The 22,044-nt window shown below is 36.9% G+C and overlaps 1 protein-coding gene across 5 annotated transcripts in view; it reads left to right on the top strand.

Moving 5' to 3' along the window:
- ARHGEF25 (Rho guanine nucleotide exchange factor 25) overlaps positions 1–22,044 on the top strand; it is a 1,549,554-nt gene that overhangs the window by 588,673 nt on the left and 938,837 nt on the right. Inside the window, exon 1 of one of the 5 annotated variants that reach the window (XM_044083602.1) lies at positions 17,828–18,114. The exons of the other annotated variants lie outside the window; for them this stretch is intronic. Within the exon in view, the coding sequence (XP_043939537.1) occupies positions 17,991–18,114 (124 nt within the window). The 5' untranslated portion in view covers positions 17,828–17,990. Of the gene's footprint in view, positions 1–17,827; positions 18,115–22,044 lie in introns of those variants that run through there. 5 annotated transcript variants of the gene reach the window in all.

Genomic DNA, 22,044 nt, shown 5'->3' with positions numbered 1-22,044 from the left:
GTACTGATGCACCAAATACACAAATGCACAACTTGAGAGAGGTAACTAATCCTGCAGCTGCTCAGGGTTGTGAGGCAGAACCCACCATAAGGGTAGTACGGCTGTGGACTGCAGTGATATTCAAACTGTAGATTCTTATCCCCCACCCCCAATTCAAACAATTCTCCACTGAGTATGCCACAATATTGGAAGGACATGTACAGTTACAAAATCCAACAACTAAAAGTTTCATCTCCCCCTGACATTTTCAGAAAAATGTGGGAAAAATCAAACATTGGCGCTAACATTCCAAAGTACACAGACAATAGACTTTTGTGAGAAATAACTTATTAAAAGCTATTACTGTCGCATGCCTCCAATGCCTAATTGGCCAAGAATTAAGGCCTTTGTACAGAAAGGGAATGGATCTGTTGCTGCATATTTGCAACACATGATAGATACGTTTGAAGCCGTTTCTGTACATCCAGAACCTATGGAGAGAGCGGCAGCCAACGGCCTGTCAGCTGCTTTTGTGGAAGGCTTCTTACCACCAATTCAAGAGCAAATCAAAATGGTTTGTTTGAATTGGCCAAATTTAGGTATTCATGAAATCATTAATCAAACGCAGATAATATATGCAGAGAAGAGAAAGAGCAAAAGAAAACGTTAGTAGACATTCAGCTCCAACAGTTTGATACCGACTCATGGGAAAGGGGAAGAAAGAGTCATGGAGGAAGAGGCAGAGTTACGTTCTTTTAGCTGTAATCCCCAGGACAGTATCAACAAAATTATTACCCTCCTATGCCACCACAATCACCACAAGGTGAACCATTTTTAACCAATTGTTTCAAATGTGGCCAGCTAGACAATGACAAAATGAATCCTCACTTTCTCTACAACAGACACATTCGCTGAATGTCCAAACACCAAAGATTAAAAGTAATCCAGCTATAACTTGGGACTGCCTATGAAAATAAGGAAGGGCTCATAAAAGATTTGGAACCTATGCAAATAATCTTAAAACCCTGTGTATGCCCACCTATGGTGGTTCAATATCCCTTGTCGGTAGAGGGGGAGAAAGAAATCAGAATTGTTATTTCTTCATTACTCCAAAAAAGTATAAATACTTCTGACTTGAAGTCCATGTAACACACTAATCCTACCAGTCAAGAAACTGGGAAATAACACTCGTTGATTTATATAAGATTTATGAACAGCTAATGCATTAGTACCAATTTATCATGTAGTCCCTAACATGCTATAATACCAAGTTCTATCCCATCAAATGCCGCTACCTTCTTAGTGACACATATTTCTTCTGCTTTCTTTTCTATTCATGTACACCAAGATAGCCAGTGTCTGTTCGCATTTACATAAAGAGGACAACAGTACACTTGGACTACTGCAAGGGTATGTTGAATCACCTACTCTTTCTCTAGGGAAATAAACAATTAGATAAAATTTAATTTCCATGTGGCTTTACTCTAATTTAGTCCATACATGATTTACTGTTGGCTTCCAAATCTCCTCATGACAGCAAACAGGATACTATCTTTTTTTAACCAAGCTAGCAACAAACTGCAGTTGTGAAGCCTCAAGTTAAGTATTTAGGACTTCTTATTTCAAAAGGTTGTAGGCAGATTTTGCCTTCATACATTGCTACAATACAAGTTGCACCACATGCTACCACATTAAAATAGTTATGAGCTTTCTTGAGACTGACAGGTTATTGCAGATAATGGATTTGTAATTTTTTAGAAGTAGTAAAACCATTACTAGAATTGCTAAAGAAAGACACCCCTGAATCTTCACCTTGGCAAGACCACCATGAACAAGCTTTTATTCAACTAAAACCCTACTTTGAAACCCTCCTGCACTTGGATTACCAGAGTGCTCCAAAAGATGTTTCTTGTTTTGTTGTGAAAGAAATAAAGTAGCATTAGGATTATTAGCACAATGTAGAAATGATGGCCTTAGAGCTGCTGCATATCTTACTACAAATCTTGATTCTGTAGCTGCAGCCCTTCCCCCACTGCCGTAAGGCAGTGGCTGCGATGGTGTGTTGGTAGAAATGGCGGCTAGTCTGACTCTTAAGCACAAGACTTACATGGCAGTTATGCATTCTGTAGAGGCACTGTTATTAAAAAGTAAGCCACAGTATTTATCTGCACATGATTGTCTAAATGTGAATAGTGTCTGCTTAGTAACCCTTTGCAGATTATTTGTTGTCCATCACTTACCCCTGCTTCTTTAACTCCCACACTAGATGAGTGAGAACCACTTAAGTGTGTTGTTGTAATTAACTCTGTTCTTCCTTCTAAATCAGACTTAAAGGATGTTCCATTACTGAATCCTGAATTGCTCATTTTTGGTGACAGCTCCTATGTTCAAAGAGAAAACAAGACAATAGTAGCAACTTTTTCTGTTTGTACCCAGGACAGACTTTTGTTAATGAGACAGTGAAATGGAAATATGTTTGCTCAGATAGCTGAATCATAGCTATTACAGAATCCTGTAGATGGACAAAGAAAACACCAGTCACAATTTTCACAGACCCGTGTTGTGCTTATGGAGTAGTTCACCATTTTGGAACACTTTGGAGAGAGAGTTTTTGACTTCAGCAGGGACAGTCATTAAAATGCCGGTTTTGTTCATGCACTGTTGAATGCATTATTGCTACCAAAATAACTACATGTGGTCAAGTGTGTCACACATAAAATTGATGATTTTTACATTTTAGAGGTAACAGTTTTGCAGATATGGTGGCAAAACAAACTGCAATGTCTTATCCTGTTCAGGCTTCATTTTTGCAGCAACTTCATGAAACTGACAACAATATTCCTTTCTAGGACTTATCTTTTCAGAATCAGACTGAGGATTCTGAATGTGTGAAGTAAATTCTTGATGGCAACAGCCATTCAACAGACCTTTTGAGGTACCACTCTGATGGGTGGCTGATAGCTCCACAAAATTTCTTAAGTCAGTTGGTTGAAGCTTACCACTTACCTTTCATTTGGGTAAAAATGCCTTAATAAAACAGATTTAAATGACTGGTATGCCCCTCAACTTTCAGAAGTCACTCAATATTTTGTTAATACTTGTGTCATCTGTTTAGAACAGAATGTGCCAATGACTGTACCCGCACCCCCACAAACTTTGAAAAAAACAATGGGGTCCATTTTGTACCATTCAGTAGGACTTTACTGAACTTCCACAAATGAAAAAGTTTAAGTTAGTACTTATCATTATTGATGCTTTTTCTGGATGGGTAGAAGAAATGATGCTACAAAAGTAGCCAAAAAGCTTATTCTGGACTTAGTTATACTGAGATTTGGTGTTCCTTGATGTATCCAGTCAGATCAGGGCACTCACTTTACTAGTTAGGCAATACATCAGATCAGTAAAACATTCAGCATCAAAATGCAATACTATTACCCAAATAGACCTCAAGCTTCAGGAATTCTAGGATGGGAAAATCAAACTATTAAAACCCATCTTGTTGAGCTGTATAAGGAAACTGGTCTCAAATGGCCAGAAGCTTTTTACCTCTAGTTTTAGTCAGTATGCAAAGTACAGTTAGTACTACAAGAGAATTGTCCCCTCATCAATTCTCATGGGCAGACCCATGAAAATGCCTGCTATACCCCTACCTAACCATTTGAAGTTACAAAATATAAATTAATCTGTTTTTTTTTGTATTGCAAGTCTATATGATCTATTTTGCAGCACTACTACCAAACTGTGTCAAAGGCTTTGAACAGCCTGCAGCGTATTAACATTATGAATTACAACCAGAAGATGATATATACATGCTACCTTCAAAACATTCTTTATATCCCAGAGGGAAAAGACTCTACTTGTTTTGCTTAAAACCACTACTGACATCTAATGTGAAGGACTGCCCACCTGGATCCATATATCACACATCAAGAAGAAATCAATCCCCCCATGATGAGTTACTGTTGAGATGTCATCAAAGTCATCCCTTGTGACACAGCAGAGCCTAATGCAAATTGCACCATACAAAAAACAGGGACACCATTAAATCCAGAAATTAAAGACTTTTTCACTTTGCCAATCAAACCAAATCCAGAAGTGAAATTGAGTGATTTGCCAAATTAAATTAAATCTGGAGGTGATACTGAGTGACTACATAAGTTCGTCGTGGTCGGAGATAAAACTTAGCTATTTTTCCGCTTTTTTCAACATAATTTTTCCTTGCTTCTGAACCAGACATTCTGAATTTATCCTGATTTTGAACAGTGGACCAAACAATGCATTAAGTAACCAGCAATCTTTTTTGGGTTTGTACACAACCACCACTTCTGATTGAAGTTTATTTGGAAATGAACTTTAATTGGAAGTGTAACCAAGTATTCAATGTCCATTTTTGCAGTTTCTTCCAAACCTTCTCCAGTGCCAATATGCTTGATTTTCATATGGACCTATATCAGAACAGGTACTGTGATTTTAATCACCATCATTTTATTTCATCTACTTTTTTCATCTAGAACTGTGAGCACATCATCATCTGCAACCATTGGAATTGTAAGTAATGAATCATTTCTTACTAGACACAAAAACTAGGGACAGGTGTTTGGTCAGTATTATATCCAAAACACCTGACTGGTATCCTGAATTTAATACTTTTTCTGCTGCCTTGTATACATATGCTAAGACTCAACATCAGTGACTGTTGGGCTTGTGCCCATATATCGACTTTGCATGATGGGGTGTTCTACTCATTCCAATATTGGTGATTGATACAGACCTTCATTCAGCACTTCATACTATTTTTCCTGCTAAAAATTAAAAAGCTAAACATACCACTACCCCCCTTTCATAAGTACCACTTTGATTGTCAATTACTACTAAAATACATATTTGCTGTCTTCAAATGGCACACTTTTTGTCAGAAATAGCATTAGTAATTTCACTTGGAAAATTTTTGATGAGGTTGAAGGGCTGGGTATGGCAGCATTACATGAATGCTATTACATCTGTGGGGACCAAGCATATCCCTAGTTTCCAACAGACTGGTCGGGTTGTTGCCATATAAGAAGAGTTATTCCAGCTATACAGTGTACAGACACTTTACCTGATGGAAAAATTCATAATGCTTATCTCAGGAGAGATACAAAAGACATTCCAAATCCAGATGGAAAAATAGATGCTTCTTGAGTTTATCATTATGCTGTTTAAAAGACTGCTTTTAAAGGACTAGCTCATATGGATCTTGGTGATGGTGTTATTTCTGGAACAAGAATTTTACCTGCTTATACGGCAGTAAAGTCTATCTGCAAACTACTTGAATTATCTAAGCTTTTAGAAATATTAAGTAATGCCACTTTTGAGTCCCTTAATCTGAATACTCTTGAATTGGCTGCCTTGCTCAGTGTGGTGCTACAGAACAGAATGGACACTGATTTTACCCTCGCTTCTAAAGGGAGTACGTGTACATGTATCAAAACAGAGTGCTGCTTGTTTTTTCCTGAAAACTCTGGTGCCATTTGTAGTCGCCTTGAAATTATTTAGAAAGTTGCTGAGCTGTCTTATGTTAAAGAAGCTGACAATTATCAGTGGACATGGATAACCAATCTTTTTTTCTGGCTGGGGAGGAGGTATTTTAAAACTTTTCATGTTAATTGCTATTATAATTGTATTTTTAGAGATTATTTTATTTATGCATAAAACGCTGATTTTAAAACTTATTGAATCCTGAAAAAGCTTCAAACTACAAAATATGCAAGTGAATACAAATGCATCATTACTGTTGACCACATTTGTTAAAAGTTACAGTGACAAAATAATACAAACATCGTGTTACAAGACTTTATGACAATTTGAGGGGGAATGTGTGACTGAAACTTACTCAAACTGTCTTTTTATTCCATCAAAATATAAACTTTTTAAAAAATTTTTATTAAGACTATATTTATAAAATGAATATATAAGCATTGTGCATGCCAAGGCCAGAAGAAAACTGCTTGTAAAGAACGTCTGCTATCAAAGGGTGCCAACACATTTGAAGACGTGCGGCTTTTGCCAAGTCATAAAAAAGTATATGACTTGAGTGATGCTTCATAACATTGGAATAAAAAGACAGTTTGAGTAAGTTTTAGTCAGGCTTGGTTAGGAGGCTTGGTTTCCTGGTCAGAGCCGTAGTGTGGACTAATTACTATTAGGATTCTGGGCTAGTCTAGGATTGCCCATTGCCCATAACATACACCATGTTTGAACACAAGACTGCTTCTCTTAAGTGTACGTGGCATCTGTGCATCCTTGCCTAAGACTGATGATCTTCTTTTAGTCACTTTGTCAGGCCTGTGGCTCTGTGTTATGGAGACTTATATTATGAAAGGTGCTGAGCTCTCAGATGAGCACTGCTTCTGGATGAGTTGGATCAAATGGCTTGATCAGTGATTGAATAGATCCAGAAACCCAAACATGCAATGAGGATACCATGGGAATGCTTAGCTTATTTGTGGAACAAGTTCAGCTGTCACCTCCCCAACAGCCTCATTTATATACTGGGGTGATTGGAGTGGTCAAAACAGGGTTGATACTTGTTATGACATCAATCCTAACACCTTCTGCTGCACAGCAGTGATGAAAGAGGTTGTCAAGTTAATCACAAAGTTTGCATGTACAACAGCTGAGGAAGGGAGTGTCCATATTTGATCTGTAGGGAATGAAGGTTAAAAATTCAGTAATTGCAGTTGCCTCCAAATCAAATGCCCAGATGTGAGAGAAGCTTGGAGAAGTCATGCAGAATGATATTCATATGGCCCCAAAGTTTTTCTGGCAAGCTACCTACTGACTCAGGATGGGAGACATAACTTTGACCATCCTGCCTTTGGAACAGTGTGTCACCCATTTAAACTTGCATGGCTACTGGAGAGATCATGGATGGAAGTTAGTGTGGTCTACAATTACTCTGTGGCCCAGGATAAGTCATATAAACACACATCTTAGTCTCATGAAGGAAGTGCTAAAACAGTACTGTGTCCAGGGCCAGTCCAAGGCCAGCGGTGCATTGCATTGATTGCTGTGTTTGCAGACTGAAGGTTAACTTTGCATTTTCAGAGTTAAGTTGGGTAAGTTCAAGGTGTATGTAGGACTCAATCACTTCTGTATCTTGCCTCCTTTCCTGTTTTGGATTTTTGAGGACAGGATATTTAGACATGGCCAAGATGTACGGAAGTATCCATTTTGTTGATATAACAGTTACTTATTTATTGCGTGCAGATATTATCCTCTTAGCCTCAAGTAACTGTGATTTTCAACATGCACTAAAGTAGTTAATTGCTTAGTTAGAAGCAGTTGGAATGAAAATCTGTACCACAGAATGTGAGGACATATTCTGCATCAAGGAGAAAAGTGCATTGCTCTCTGCAGTTGTGTGTAGAGAGTAAGATGAAGCAGTTACCTCAGGTGGGAGAGTTTAACTCTTTTGGAGGTTTGTACATGACTGAGGTTAGAGGGGATTGGGATATTGACAAATAGGCCAGCATTGGATACACAGGCAATGAAACAGACCGTGAATGGGAAAATGGAGATAGTCATAGGATGAACTAATCCATGAGGCAATCAGGTTAGCTCTACTACTCAACCCAGTTGAAAGGAGGCAACTGAGGCCAATTGGCTGTGAAGTATGGCTATACCCAGCACAGTCCAGTAGGAGGAGGTCTGGGACAGACCCAGAACATGGTAGATGGACAGTACCTTGTAGTTTGCACGTGGTATTCTGGAAATCCTTCAGGGTGAGCTGGGGACTGCTGCTGAGGATAGGGAAGTCTGCTTTGCCACAAGTGTATGAAGTCACAAAAAGCAGGAAATGGCTGTAAAATCCAAAAATCCATTTTAATATGCACAGGTACAAGCGCTGCCATCCCAAAAGTGCTTAATCAGGAACTTCATCAAATACAAAGTAAAAACATGAAATTCATGAAATATATACAACCCCAGCAGTGGCATCACTGCCTCTATCACATTTAAAAAGACATTACATTCTAAAACCAAACTCTTGTCAAATTTTTTAAAATGAAAAATATTGCAAGCAGGAATAACACAAGTCCATAAAAACATATAAAAATATCAAAAGAATATTAATCTACACCCCAACAAACCATAGCACAAAACATGCCACAAAACAATCCAGTATGTGTGAATACAATATCATCATTTTTTAAATAAACCATTAGAAACCTCTACCGGTAGTATGCATGTAGAGTAGTACATAAAAATTCATACAGTCACTAAAAGTATGCTAAACTGTTATGCAGTAAATTTGTAAAATAAAATAAGCCTGACAAGCTCTTTAGTGCTTTTAATTTCAGCAAGCTACTAATAGATATGCTATCATTTAAGCCTGGCCAGTGTAAGGCATCAAGCCTTAATTGCCAGACTAATTCAGCCTTTTCTAATAAATAAGGCCATGCAGCTCCCATCTCCATAGGTTTCTGAACTTCCAAAATAATAAATTTGAAACAATGTCCATTATTCCCCTTAATATCTTTAGGTAATGCATTAACATCACACTTAATCCCTTATACTTATAATGTGCTCACCCATCCTGTTTTTAAGCTTGCGTTCTGTCTTGCCGACATAAAATCAGGAACAGATAGAGCAAATTGCACAATAAACAACTCCTTCAGTGAGACAGCAGCATCTCCCTGGTATCTTAACTCTGATGTTATTAATAACATGTTCATTCACCTCCAAAATGTAGGGGCAAAATTTACAAACTCCACATTTATATATATACCCACTCAACGGTGGGGTGTCAGAGTGTTCAAATAAGTTCTTTAAATTGGAACTCTTTCTAAAAATGCAAACTGTTTTTTCACCCAAGGTGTTAATAAATTAATTTTCACCCCTTAACAAGTTCCAGTTTTTAAACAAAATATCCTTAACCAAAGGGTGTCAGATGAAAAAGTTGTAGAAAAACTACATTGGTAATAAGAAAAAGGAGGGTTAGACTGCAAACCTGTGGAGTGTTCACCCTCAATACTCCCTGAGGTCCTAGGGGTGAAATTAAGTGAATTGCTACAACAATATTCTGGGGTCTCAACCAATAAGGGGGATTCAGAATGAGTTTCAGTGGTCATTTGTCCTCCCAGAATGGGTAAAAAATGCCCATCACGTCTTTTGTTCATAACCTCATCCATAATGTGTTACTCAACCTAAGGGGGTACCCTCTCATAGAAAACATCTCCTTAAGTTTTAAACATTCGACAACAAAAGCTTCCTATAACATAACCACACGTGCGGCACAGACAAATTGTCCTTTGATAACCGCACGCTTCTGTGAAAATGGAGAGCAGCTGTCAAAGTGAAGGAAGCTGTTAGAGTAGGTCTCCTTACGTAATATCTTAGTTACAGATCTCTGATGTTCCAAATCCTTAATCAGGAGAATATCTAAATAAAGCAATGTCATTTACTTTAGTACTATAGGTAAATTTAAGGAATGATGTTGTTGTGTTAATATAATCAAAGAATGGGGTCACTTGCTCTCTTGACCCCTTCCATAAAATAAAAATATCATCCAAATAATGTACATAAGTATGACAAAAGCTGAAAAATTGTGATGTTCTAAGGTAGCGTTTCTCCCATTCAAGCATAACAATATTTGCATACAGACCACTGCAAGCAGAACCCATTGCTACACTCTGCTTTTGCAGGTAGTAGTTGTTGTCGAATAAGATGAAATTACTCTTAAGTATCATGCCAAGAATCTGTTCATACATGTTAATTCTTTCTTGAGGGACCCCTTTGGACAAAAGTTAAACACAAAACCACTCCTCCCTCAGTTCATGTGGAATTACAGAGTATAAATTGACCACGTCAATTGTAATAAATAAAAATTCACTATCAAAGGCAATGTTGTTAATTTTCCTAAGAAAATCCCATGAGTCGATACATAGTTGACATTCATCAAGGAGATACTTTTTCAGCTCAATGTCCAAGAATTTTGCCAGAGGATATGTAATTGAACCTCTGGCATCAACAATCAGATGCATGGGGGGTTGTTCAACACTCTTGTGGATCTTGGGCAACCCGAAAATAGTTGTGGTTGTGGGAAATTCAACAGATAAATAGTGTAATTCTTGAATGGTAATAAGCCTGTCTATAAGTAAATCCTGTAAAAAGCTTTTAATTTTACGATAAGTACCATTCATTTCACTCAAAGAACTCTTACTGTAAGTTGTAGTCTCTAAAATTGCTTTCATTTTACTAATATAATCAAAAGTGTTCATAATAACAACCCCCCCCCCTTATCTGGTTTCATTATCCTAATTCCTGAGGACTGTTTCAATAATTGCAATTCCAACTCTTCATCCCTACTTAGATTTCTATTGGGATTCAACCGCATATTTCTTTTGTTCATTGTACTTATAATATCCAGCTCACACACCCTTTTAAAAGTAGCTAACACAGAGTGAATTGGGGGGGTTATAGGAACTAGAGATAGTAAAGGGGTCACGAACATGTCCGACCCCCCCAGAACAGAACATTCAAATTAAGTTCTCTGACAAACAGTTTTAGATCAAGGAGTGTATGTACAAGATTCATATGCTTACTAGGAATAAAAGTAAACCCTTTCGCTAGTAAGTCATAAATAATAACATTCAATGAAATATTAGAAAAATTAAAAACTTTAAAGTCTTTGGTACTATTCAGCTCAATGCAGACAGGTGGAAGAATTACACCAGGGCCATCACCAGATGACCTTGTAGAAATTAATCCCATGGGAAGAAGTCCAGAAGAGGTCACCTTCTCCCTCTCCAGGAATGGTTGTTATGCAAATATTGTTATGCTTGAATGGGAGAAACGCTACCTTAGAACATCACAATTTTTCAGCTTTTGTCATACTTATGTACGTTATTTGTCTGATATTTTTATTTTATGGAAAGGGTCAAGAAAGCAAGTGACTCCATTCTTTGATTATATTAACACAACAACATCATTCCTTAAATTTACCTATAGTACTAATGTAAATGACATTGCTTATTTAGATATTCTCCTGAATAAGGATTTGGAACATCAGAGATTTGTAGCTGAGATCTTCCGTAAGGAGACCTACTCTAATAGCTTCCTTCACTTTGACAGCTGCCATCCGTTTTCACAGAAGTGTGCGGTTATCAAAGGACAATTTGTCTGTGCCGCATGCATGGTTACATTATGGGAAGCTTTTGTTGTCGAATGTTTAAAACTTAAGGAGATGTTTTCTATGAGAGGGTACCCCCATAGGTTGATTAACAACATTATGGATGAGGTTATGAACAAAAGACGTGATGGGCATTTTTCACCCATTCTGGGAGGACAAATGACCACTGAAACTCATTCTGAATCCCCCTTATTGGTTGAGACCCTGGAATATTGTTGTAACAATTAATTTAATTTCACCCCTAGGACCTCAGGGTGTATTGAGGGTGAACACTTCATAGGTTTGCAGTCTAACCCTCCTTCTTCTTATTACCAATGTAGTTTTTCTACAACTTTTTCATCTGACGTCCTTTGGTTAAGCATATTTTGTTTAAAAACTGGAACTTGTTAAGGGGTGAAAATGAATTTATTAACACCTTGAGTGAAAAACCAGTTAGCATTTTTAGAAAGGGTTCCAATTTAAGGAACTTATTTGAACACTCTGACACCTGACCATTGAGTGAGTATATGTATAAATGTGGAGTTTGTAAATTCTGCCCCTACATTTTGGAGGTGAATGAATATGTTATTAATAGCATTAGAGTTAAGATACCAGGGAGATGTTGCTGTCTCACTGAACAAGTTGTTTATTGTGCAATTTACTCTATCTTTTCCTGTTTTTATGTCGGCAAGACAGAACGCAAGCTTAAAAACAGGATGGGTGAGCACATTATAAGTATAATGGATATGTGTGATGTTAATGCATTAGCTAAACATATTAAGGGGAATAATGGACATTGTTTCAAATTTATTATTTTGGAAGTTCAGAAACCTATGGAGAGGGGAGCTGCATGGCCTTATTCATTACAAAAAGCTGAATTAGTCTGGCAATTAAGGCTTGATGCCTTACACTGGCCAGGCTTAAATGATAGCGTATCTGTTAGTAGCTTGCTGAAATTAAAAGCATTAAAGATATAGTGAGGCTTCTTGTTTTATTTTACAGATTTACTGTATAACAGTTTAACACACTTTTAGTGACTGTATGAATTTTTATGTACTACTGTGGTGCTGCGGCAGCGTTGTCGCCTCACAGTTAGACATTGCCCATTCGATTCTCGGAGCATCTTCTGTGTGTTGACATGCATGAATGGGCCTTCCTTCGTTGAAGGTTGTGCGTTAGGCCTGGCAAGCCAGCACGTAAAAATCTACTGCCAATCATTAGCAGACCGGAGTTCCGCTGTGGCGACCCCTAACCGGGAAAAAACGAAAGACACAAAAAACTCTACATGCATACTACCGGTAGAGGTTGCTTATGGTTTATTTAAAAAATGATGATATTGTATTCACACATACTGGATTGTTTTGTGGCATGTTTTGTGCTATGGTTTGTTGGGGTGTAGATGAATATTCTTTTGATATGTTTATATGTTTTTATGGACTTGTGTTATTCCTGCTTGCAGTATTTTTCATTTTAAAAATTTTGACAAGAATTTGGTTTTAGAATGTAATGTCTTTTTAAATGTGATAGAGGAAGTGATGTCACTGTTTCTTTGTCTACTTAATGCTACCTTTCATGTTTTTACTTTGTATCTGATGAAGTTCCTGATTAAGCACTTTTGGGACGAAAAGTACCTGTGCATATTAAAGTGGATTTTTGGATTTTACAGCGGTTTCTTGCTTTTTGTGACTTCATACACTTGTGGGACTGTTTTGTTTTTGTTTTGCTGGTTTTTAAGTCTGCTTTGCCCTTCTTAGCTTGCCACCACCCATGAGCTTAACCCTCACCAGAACAAATAGAGGATGGATGGATGGATTCTGAGGCGCATTAATGTTGTAAAGCTGAAATCTTAAAGTGAGCCTTAAAGTCTATGGTTATTAAATGGGAAATGCCATAAAATGAAGAAAATTATTGATTTGAAATGGAGTAACTATTTAAACTGCAAGAAGTGAAAATAATTAATTTACACTGAGTAGTTCTTCAGCATTAAAATTGTATTAAAGTAGATAAAAGTCAAACTAGTGCGCATATACAATATATTTTACTGAGTTTACTACACTGTACAATGTCTGTGCTTATGATATAGACCCATGTATTTTCTTTAAAAAGCTAAAAACTAGGAGGCAGGGAAAAATGCTGAAACAAAAAATAAATCTGAATCTTCAACTACACACTACATATACTGGGCTGATGATTTAAAATAGCGCCTTACTGCTCTGTAAAGAAAAGGAGTACTGCCTAAATATGTACTAGGAGTACAAGTTTACAAAGCATGTAAATCAGCCACTGTTACAAATAGTACAGTAAACATGTCATAGGACAAAGGATGCTTGAAACATTTATGTACTTCAAGCAACTGTTTTTGTGGGGGCTGTACTCCTTTATCCGTCTTATGTGCTGGGGGCTTTACCCCATACCCCTGGACTTTAAATGTAGTTACTTTTAGGCAGTACTAAAAGCAGTTTTGCTTAGAAATAAACTTTCTTGTGAAGTCGTACAAACTTTTAGTACATTTAGTTTGTGGAGGACACAGCTCCTCATTGAGGGTGCAGAGGGGTGCAGCCTCTCAGCAGTACTTTTTAAACACACACTGTTTTACTAATGCTATGTATAAGATTTGTTTCATTTTTAACTACAGCTTGTTCAGTTGTCTGTATGAGTATTTCCTTAAACAATTTTTATATACCAACTGAAGCAGCACCTGATAGATCAATAGCTCGGCACATGCACTAGCCCTTATCAAACTGGTACTAATGTAGCTATATAAATTTGTGCCATAACTCTCTACTGTACAAAACTTAATGTACAATTGTCATAACTATATCTTCCTGTATCATCTCATCTCCTTTATCTTCCTTACACCTCCACCCCTCCTTCCTTTCTTTGGGCTGTTCTAAATCTTTATCTTATTTACCTATGTCTTAGATTTTGAACAAGTCTTTAAAGTAACAAATATTCTTAAGTAGAACTTGACACTGAATGGATATAGATGCTGTTGCACTGCATATACCTCTCTGTATTAAAAAAATGTTCATATGCCACCCATGTAACTGCTATTTTTAATGGAAAAAAAGAACATTTTTGTAAATAATGGACTTGATGTCAAGGATATTTGAATAATATAATTGTTTTTTATTAATGAAATTGACTGTAAATGATAAAACAGTGCAAATTAAATCCATGATGTCTGTATAATGGAGCTTTGCTCCCTTGGTCTCCATTGAAAAAGGACTCTGCTTAGTCGGCCTTCCCTGGTAAACAAATGCCAGCAATTAAATAAATTAAACAAACAAATAAAAAGTAAATGCTAACAAATCATTCAGTATAAGTAGTATAAAGGGAATACTTATTATATGATCATTATGACACTCTGCTTTCATAGTAATTTAACTGCATGCTCTTGGAAAATGTACTTGTGTTAGGAAAAAACAGTAAAAAAAAAGAGATAAAGTGAAAATCAGAATCAGGTCAACAAGAGCAAAACTACTAATCTTTTTTGCCAACTTTTCCTGCCTTTGAGGGACCGTAACAAATTTGACAGAAAAAACGAAAACATTTTCCGGAAGTTTTTCCATAACTGAAGAATGTTTTTATGTCAAGTTGTGCAGTGGCTAGTTACCCTTTTGTAACCTTAAGATTTTTGAGTTACTTTATTTATCTTTCCCTTACTGCATTGAAAACCTTGCTGACCTGCTAGTGGAAATCTGAGTGCTTGGGTGCCTGATGTGGTTTGAAATGCTGCAGGAAAGCAAACAGGCTCTATGACTGTGTATTTGCTGAAGAAGGGAATAGAAGATAAGAGCTCTAATCAGATAATCTTTTTCAAGTTACTGTATCTTAGTGTTGAAAACTCCCTCCAGGTGGCCTTATAGGAAATCTTGAAAAGAAAACTGTTAAAAGATTCCTACACCAAATGATCTGTTAAGTGTAGCACACTGTACAATAACTCATATAACTGACATATGAATGAAAGTTCGCAGCCCTGTTTGAAAGTCATTTTTCTTTAGTAACAGAAGCATTAGTAGTGGTAGGAAAGATTTAAGGTACAAACAAGAAGGTAAACAAGTTGGGATCTGTCCTTCAATTGACAGAAATGATGGCACAGACTGTAAAGGCTAGACTGCTAAGTAACTCCTTTCCTTGAACAATGAAATGATTTGTTTTATTTTTATCGATTTGATCTTGGTGTCCAAGTGGGAAAGTCAAGCACAAAGACTGGGATTTTCAGGTGCAGCCTAGCCTGCCAGATTACAAACAAAAACAATGCTAAATGTACAGTTTTAGAGATGGGCCTAACTGGTAGTACTTGAGGTAGTTGTAAGTGTATTCTGTACTATTTATATTGCATACAACAAAGTCTTAATGTGGTTTTGCTTATGAAAATTCTGTCATCCAATTTATTTTCATTTTTGTACATTAGGACTCAACTTGTCGTTCTGATTTAATTAGGTATGTTGTTAGCCCTTCTACTGTGAGTCTAAAAATCAGTCTATTCTCCAGATCAAAAGCAGGTGACTGCAACTTTGTGATCAAATACACGCACAACAAGTGTATGCACACATAAGCACACACATACACACCCAGTTTGTGTACTTTAACTCAGAAATGCTCTTTCTTTAATCTGAAGTCTTACTTGTTTGCTTATCTTTGCAAGTTGTTTATCTCAGATGTTTCCCAGACAAACCTACAGAAGACAATAGTTATTCATCTGTATCTGTTTTAAGTAAACAGTGAGGGAAACCAGGTAAATCTGACTTGGGGTTAATTGTTACTTGAAGGTGAGGTCCACAGAGCCTTCCAGGATTTACAGCAACATTTCTTTTACAGCCTGGCCAATAACTGGACTGACTTCATGAAAAACAAAAATTGTAATATTCAGTTTCAGCATAAGCATAGAATATTAAAGATAGCCCCACCATGAAAAGTAAGCTTCAGCAGAGTTGTCCGTCTATTTTTTGTAATCCTCTTTTTCTTGATGTTATTCTGTTTATCTACTTGACCATAATATGCTGGTCATTACTGTGGAAGTGTTTAAATGGTGACTGATCATTTTCCTTACTTGGTAACACCACTATTCTTTCATAGATAGGTAGTAGAGTGTATTCAAGAGTTGGTACTTTGTCATGACTGGTGTGCTCCAGTTTAGGGCAGAAGGGGAAACTTTGCCATGAATTCGGCATACTGTTGGATCTTGTGAAATTCCTTTAACTTTTGTCTGTTTCTACATCAAACCTACATGAATTATGTTTTAGTGAGACCCTTTCCCTTGATAGTTTTAATACTTTGTCTCTTGTTTCTCAAGTGGATTATTGTAGTGTGTTTTGTCAAAAATCAGTGTACTGATGACTCACACATTGATCTTTTTGGCAGGCCTAGACAAAAATCAAGAGTACTACATTAGACCATAACATGCTGTCAAATGCAAGGCAGAAACAATTTACCATTTGAAATCCTGGTCAGATGGTCTTGTCAAGTTTTTGCTGGGATATTTCATAGACTAGGTTCCATTTTGTACTGTGTTTGACATCTGACCACATCTATCCTAACCAAATGTACATGATTTGCACCTGCAATGGGTAGCTCTGCTATTATGTTTCCTTACTGATCTGTCCACTGTTACTGTGGAAAGCAGGTTCAACCATTCAGTAGTCACAAAGTATTTAAATGTTGCTCTCAGATGATTCAGTAATGTTGGATTATTATGCTCAGATGGACAGGGTGGTATAATACATAAAAATATATAACTCTGTTTTTATTTTGATACTGTCATGGGTAACTCAAGACTTTTAGCTGTTTCACATTCACATATTATTTTTACTAAATGTCTGAGACTCAAACTCAGGTCTTTGGGGATATAATTTACATATGCCTTATCTGTATCTTAAATTTCAGTTTGTGCTTACATTGCATATTTATAAAATTGAAGTATCTCTGTCTTTGTCTGTCTATCTGTCTCTCTCGTTCTCTCTGTACTTTAAGATCTCTGTCTGCTTCTCCAGTCAGGACAGACATACATCAAAAAAATAAAATAAAACTAAAACCCCAGGCTCCAAATCTTATGTATTAGTGCAGTAATAAATTATTATTCATTTCAAAACTTGGTTCTGCCATATATATATATATATATATATATATATATATATATATATATATATATATATATATATATATATATATTTCTACACACACACACATATATATATATATATATATATATATATATATATATATATATTTTTTTTTTTTTTTTTTTTTGTCTTAAAAGATGGAGTACAGGGGCATAACCTCCTAATTCCTTCTATGCCTAGAAATGTCTTTGCTTTGTGAAGGAATGCCAGGGGTAGTTTGATCAAAGTGAACAGTGTTTTTTCTTTTTTCTCCTTTCCTTCCTCTCTTTTTAAGAGCTGGCCCATAAAACTCATAAAAGATGTTGCAGGACACCAGAGGAAGAAGAGATGTCTATTTTAAGCCCTCATTCCTGATTTGACAGCTCTACTCTTTACTTCTCTGTTCAACAAAGTAAGCGAGATGCATGCAGGCTGCCAGCTCTATGCTCTTGTGGTCTTTCTCCTTCCCTATTTAAGGCCTCTGATTCTGCAGTGTCTGCTGCAGCTAGAAGCCGAAGTTTGTGGGGGAGTGGTGGCTACTGCTTGGAATAGCCTCTGAAAACATTAGACTCCTCCTACTAGGCTGCCTCAGACAGATTCAGCTCCGTCTACTCTGCCATAGAAATCTGCTGTGAGCAGTTGGTTTTGCAGTGTCTCTGCCTGGTTCTTTCACACTGTTTCTGGCTTTCTCTTTTGCTTTCCCTCGTTTTGAAGACTGGCTACTGGTTTTGGTCTATGGCCAGCATTTTCTTGACTGCATGCCTGACTGCCATGCATGGCGTCAAGGCACAATGAAAGGGGGCCATCAGCAGCGCGGGTGCGCTTGCCATTTGTTTCGAAAAGTCCTGGCTAAGTGTGGTTGCTGCTACTCTCGGGTTCAAGGTCTGTACAATTAATAATCATTTTATATGTTCTCATCTTTTTTGCCTTGTCTTCCTTTGCTTTCTTCTTCTTGAGCTTTGGCAGGTTCTTGAAGCTCTGTTTACCTGAAGTGTTTACTGCTATATTTGAAAAAAATTTCAGTAACACGGTCTACTGTAGAATGTTAAGAGTGTGCATGTCACTTTATCTTGGAATTATGCAGTGTATACCTTTTCCCGTTATAATCAGTTTATACTTAATCAAGAAAGTGAGTAAGAAATGAAGATACAATGCTGTTCTTGCTTCATTTCTAAGGTGTGAAATAATTCAAAATCATTCACTACCAGGAAACACCAAAGTCATCTGAATTGCTGGTAGTAAAAAGGGAAAAAGAAAGCTAATGTTAGTGCTGATGTTGTGTGCCTTAGTTGGGGTGGGGGGTGTGCTGCGAGCCTAAGACAGGATGAACCACAGAGGCATCCACAGGGAACAGTTATTAAAGAAAATAATTTCACAGTCATCTGATAGTTATTTGAATTCTTAGCTTGAAAAGCCGGTAAAAGTATGTAAAGAAAAGGTTTGTGTTTTTACCTGTGTGTATGTTTTATACTATGAATTCTGGCTCTGATGGAAAGGGGGCCTTGGAAATTTAAATTACATTTAATGTGAGCAAGCCACTGGAAACATCTGCCATGCTTGTGTTAGCAGTAACAAACAAGTGAAAGGGCAGGGGTTAAAATAAGATATGCATTGTATGGCTAGCTTGCAGATGATGCTACTGTAACTTATCATGTTGCTTTCTTCTGTTTAAAAGGGGATGCACCCAGATGGTCTTATTTCTCTGCACATATTGATGAGGTCTTCTCACATGTGCCTACTGTCCTGCCACTCTTCTTGTGTCACATGCACAGAACTGATGGGTGTTAAGTGGCCAACCAAGTGAGCCCATGCGTCATTGTCCTGCCACTGTTCTTGTGTCACATGCACAGAACTGATGGGTATTAAGGGGCCAACTGAGTGATTTAGTCCATGCATCATTGTCCTGCCAGTCTTCGTGTGTCACATGCACAGAACTGATGGGTGTTAACTGGCCAACTGAGTGAGCTAGCCCATGCATCATGACTGCACCTACAGGTATTTAGCAAATCTGTAGATGTGCAGCCATTGGATAGTCGGGCACCATCAGATGATTACCCATACTGCTGCTCTTGGTGGACTTAAGCTGATGCGAGGCACCCATGTTTTTACATTATAGTGTGGCAGATGAGAAATAGCATCTTTTGGTGTCATCAGCACACAGGATGGTGTTAATCACTTGGATGTAAACAGATTATCATGCTCTAGATCTAAAAATAAACCTTGGTCTTCCCATGGTTAATGTACTCGGACACTAATGGGTTACTCCACTATAATAGTTGCACTCTTCAGTATGTTACAGTTTAGACAAGAGTCTAAGGCAATGCTCTGAGGTATTTACTCTTCACTGTACTTTAGTAGAAGGGACTAAAAAGTCCAAAAAGATTATTGTTTTTAAACCTTCAGATAAATGCAGTAAATATGCATGTATCTAAATACTGAATTGCTATAGTAAGTACATGCCATTACTATAAAAAATGGATCTGTGTGTTTCTCAAGAATCATCCTCAACCCCCTCCCCCATTAAGCTTTTTTACAGAAAAAAACTTGAACTTCTTAATGTTTGGCAAAAGCTGTATGATTTTGTTTAGCATAAGGGGTTAGTGTTGCAGCATACTTTGTATCTTATTCTGACTTCTGAAGTAAGCATTGAATACTCTCTTTCACATTGTGGAACTGTGTATATATGCTACTGCATCTCTGACTTGTCGCAAAACTTTATAAACAGTTAATTGTGAAAAATGTAAGTAGGGTGACATTCTGGGAAAATGACACGCAATTAGGTGCATTCTAAAGTGCATTTAAAGGAGTTTTCATTAGTTTGCACTCTGTTTAATGCTAAACCTCTGTTCACACTAGACACTAGTTTTAATTTTTTTTGAAAATATTTTTATTCATTTTCAAAAAATAAGAAAAAAGAAAAACATGTATATAGGTTATTAATGACAGTGATATTTACAAATTATTTAAACAGGTTAGCTAAAAGCAGTAAACAGATATCAACATTAAAACCAAAATAAAGTATTTACAAGGGTGTCTATCGTTGACATTTGACTGACTTTTTATACAATTGTTTCCTGATTATAATTTGCTACAGTCATTACTAGTTTTAATTTTTGAAGGCCATGGCTTCTGATTGTTTTAACTAACACTTGGTTAGGGTTTATATGGCTCTGTCTGTTCTCCATCCAAGTATAGTATTGGGGGGGGTGCACTCCAGCATGGTGTATCTTCTTCTAATCAGTGGAGTCATGATATTCAAAGAGCTGGCACTGATGCTCTGACCCACTGGATTTAAATCAGATTTGTACCCAACATTATTCAGTTTTCAGGGATACCGATTTTCCACTTTTCCAGGAAACATGCTATAAAATGCAAACATTTGCACTGTCAGAGTAATGGAAAACTAGAGATTTCATGGAATGTGGCATTTTTGGCCCGAAACAAATGCACCATAACTTGTCTTCATATATTTATTATTTGTGACACTATCTGATTGCTTTCTTTATTTGGTATTTTGCACTCAGATTCTCTTTTAATTTTACTTATACACAGAAGCATCAACAATTTATAGTATAATTACAATGATGACTGGAATTAATATTTCCCATGTGTAATTTCTGGAATTACAGCTTATAAAAATATATATATTTTTAATAAATGAAAATTGGTGCCATTGTAACTAGCCAGAAAGCTGACATGTACCCCTGACACCTTTCCACCAGTACAAATTCCTGTTCACTCCACACTTGGCAAAGCCTTTCTTGATATTTGTGTGTGTGTGTGTGTGTGTGTGTGTGTGTGTGTGTGTGTGTGTGTGTGTGTGTGTGTGTGTGTGGGTGTGTGTGTGTGCGTGTGTGTGTGTGTGTGTGTGTGTGAGAGAGATAAGACCAACTTTACTAAACCTGAATACAACTTCATTGAATGCAATCAACTGAAACAACACTTGAGCAAACAAACCAAATCAAAAATGAAAAAAAAAAATGTTTTCTTTGGGAGGTAAAGGGCCTCACTCCCTTGTGTAGGAGAAAGTAATATGTATTCAATTGTCTAAGGTCTTCAGACTAAGGTGCTACAACATGGGGAAGATAGAGTGTTATCATGACAAACAAACATAGAGGTAACTGTTTTCACAGCTGGACTTACCAAAGCAATTAATACAAAATCTAAAATGGTTGATTCATTTTTACTTTGCTATACCTACATGCAAACACATAGCTATCTTGTGTATACCAAGGGTGCCTGCAGTTTTATGCCACTAAACCAGCTTTATTTAACTTGTGTGTTTTAACTGTTTGTGGTTTACATTCATGCATCTGAGCAAGTAGTACTAAAATATTGTTGAACACTGGTGCAGTCGAAAATGTCTATTAGCAACTCTGCATGGCTAGGGGGTACTTTTTTTATGCTACTGTGCAAAAAGCACTATCTCATTGTTTTGTCTGCTGAAGGATTGAAGTACCCTGCAGTTTTTAGCTATCCTTGTCTAATTTGAGATGCTTCTGGTAAAAGACTTGACACAACAAAAAAGAAAAGAAAAGAAAAAAAAAACCTAGACATTTGTTCATTTTATGATTAAGAACACATTTCTGTTCAGAACTGGGAAGCGCTTGTGCCATATGGGGAGAGGGGGAGGGAGAAAGAGGGACATCAAGACAGGTCTTGACATTTGTTGTTAGTACTTGCTTTTAATCTTTGAACTCTACTTATTTGTTGCATGATAAGAAGTAAAAGAGTTTTTGGTAAATTGTCAGTAATAATCGAATCTTTATTAAATGTGTATCAGATGTATTTACCTCAAGTCATTGATAAGCT

The sequence above is a fragment of the Protopterus annectens genome, chromosome 9.part0 (assembly GCF_019279795.1).
Source record: "Protopterus annectens isolate FY-2018-M chromosome 9.part0, PAN1.0, whole genome shotgun sequence".
NCBI lineage: Eukaryota > Metazoa > Chordata > Ceratodontiformes > Protopteridae > Protopterus > Protopterus annectens.
This window is presented reverse-complemented; position numbering and strand designations above follow the sequence as displayed.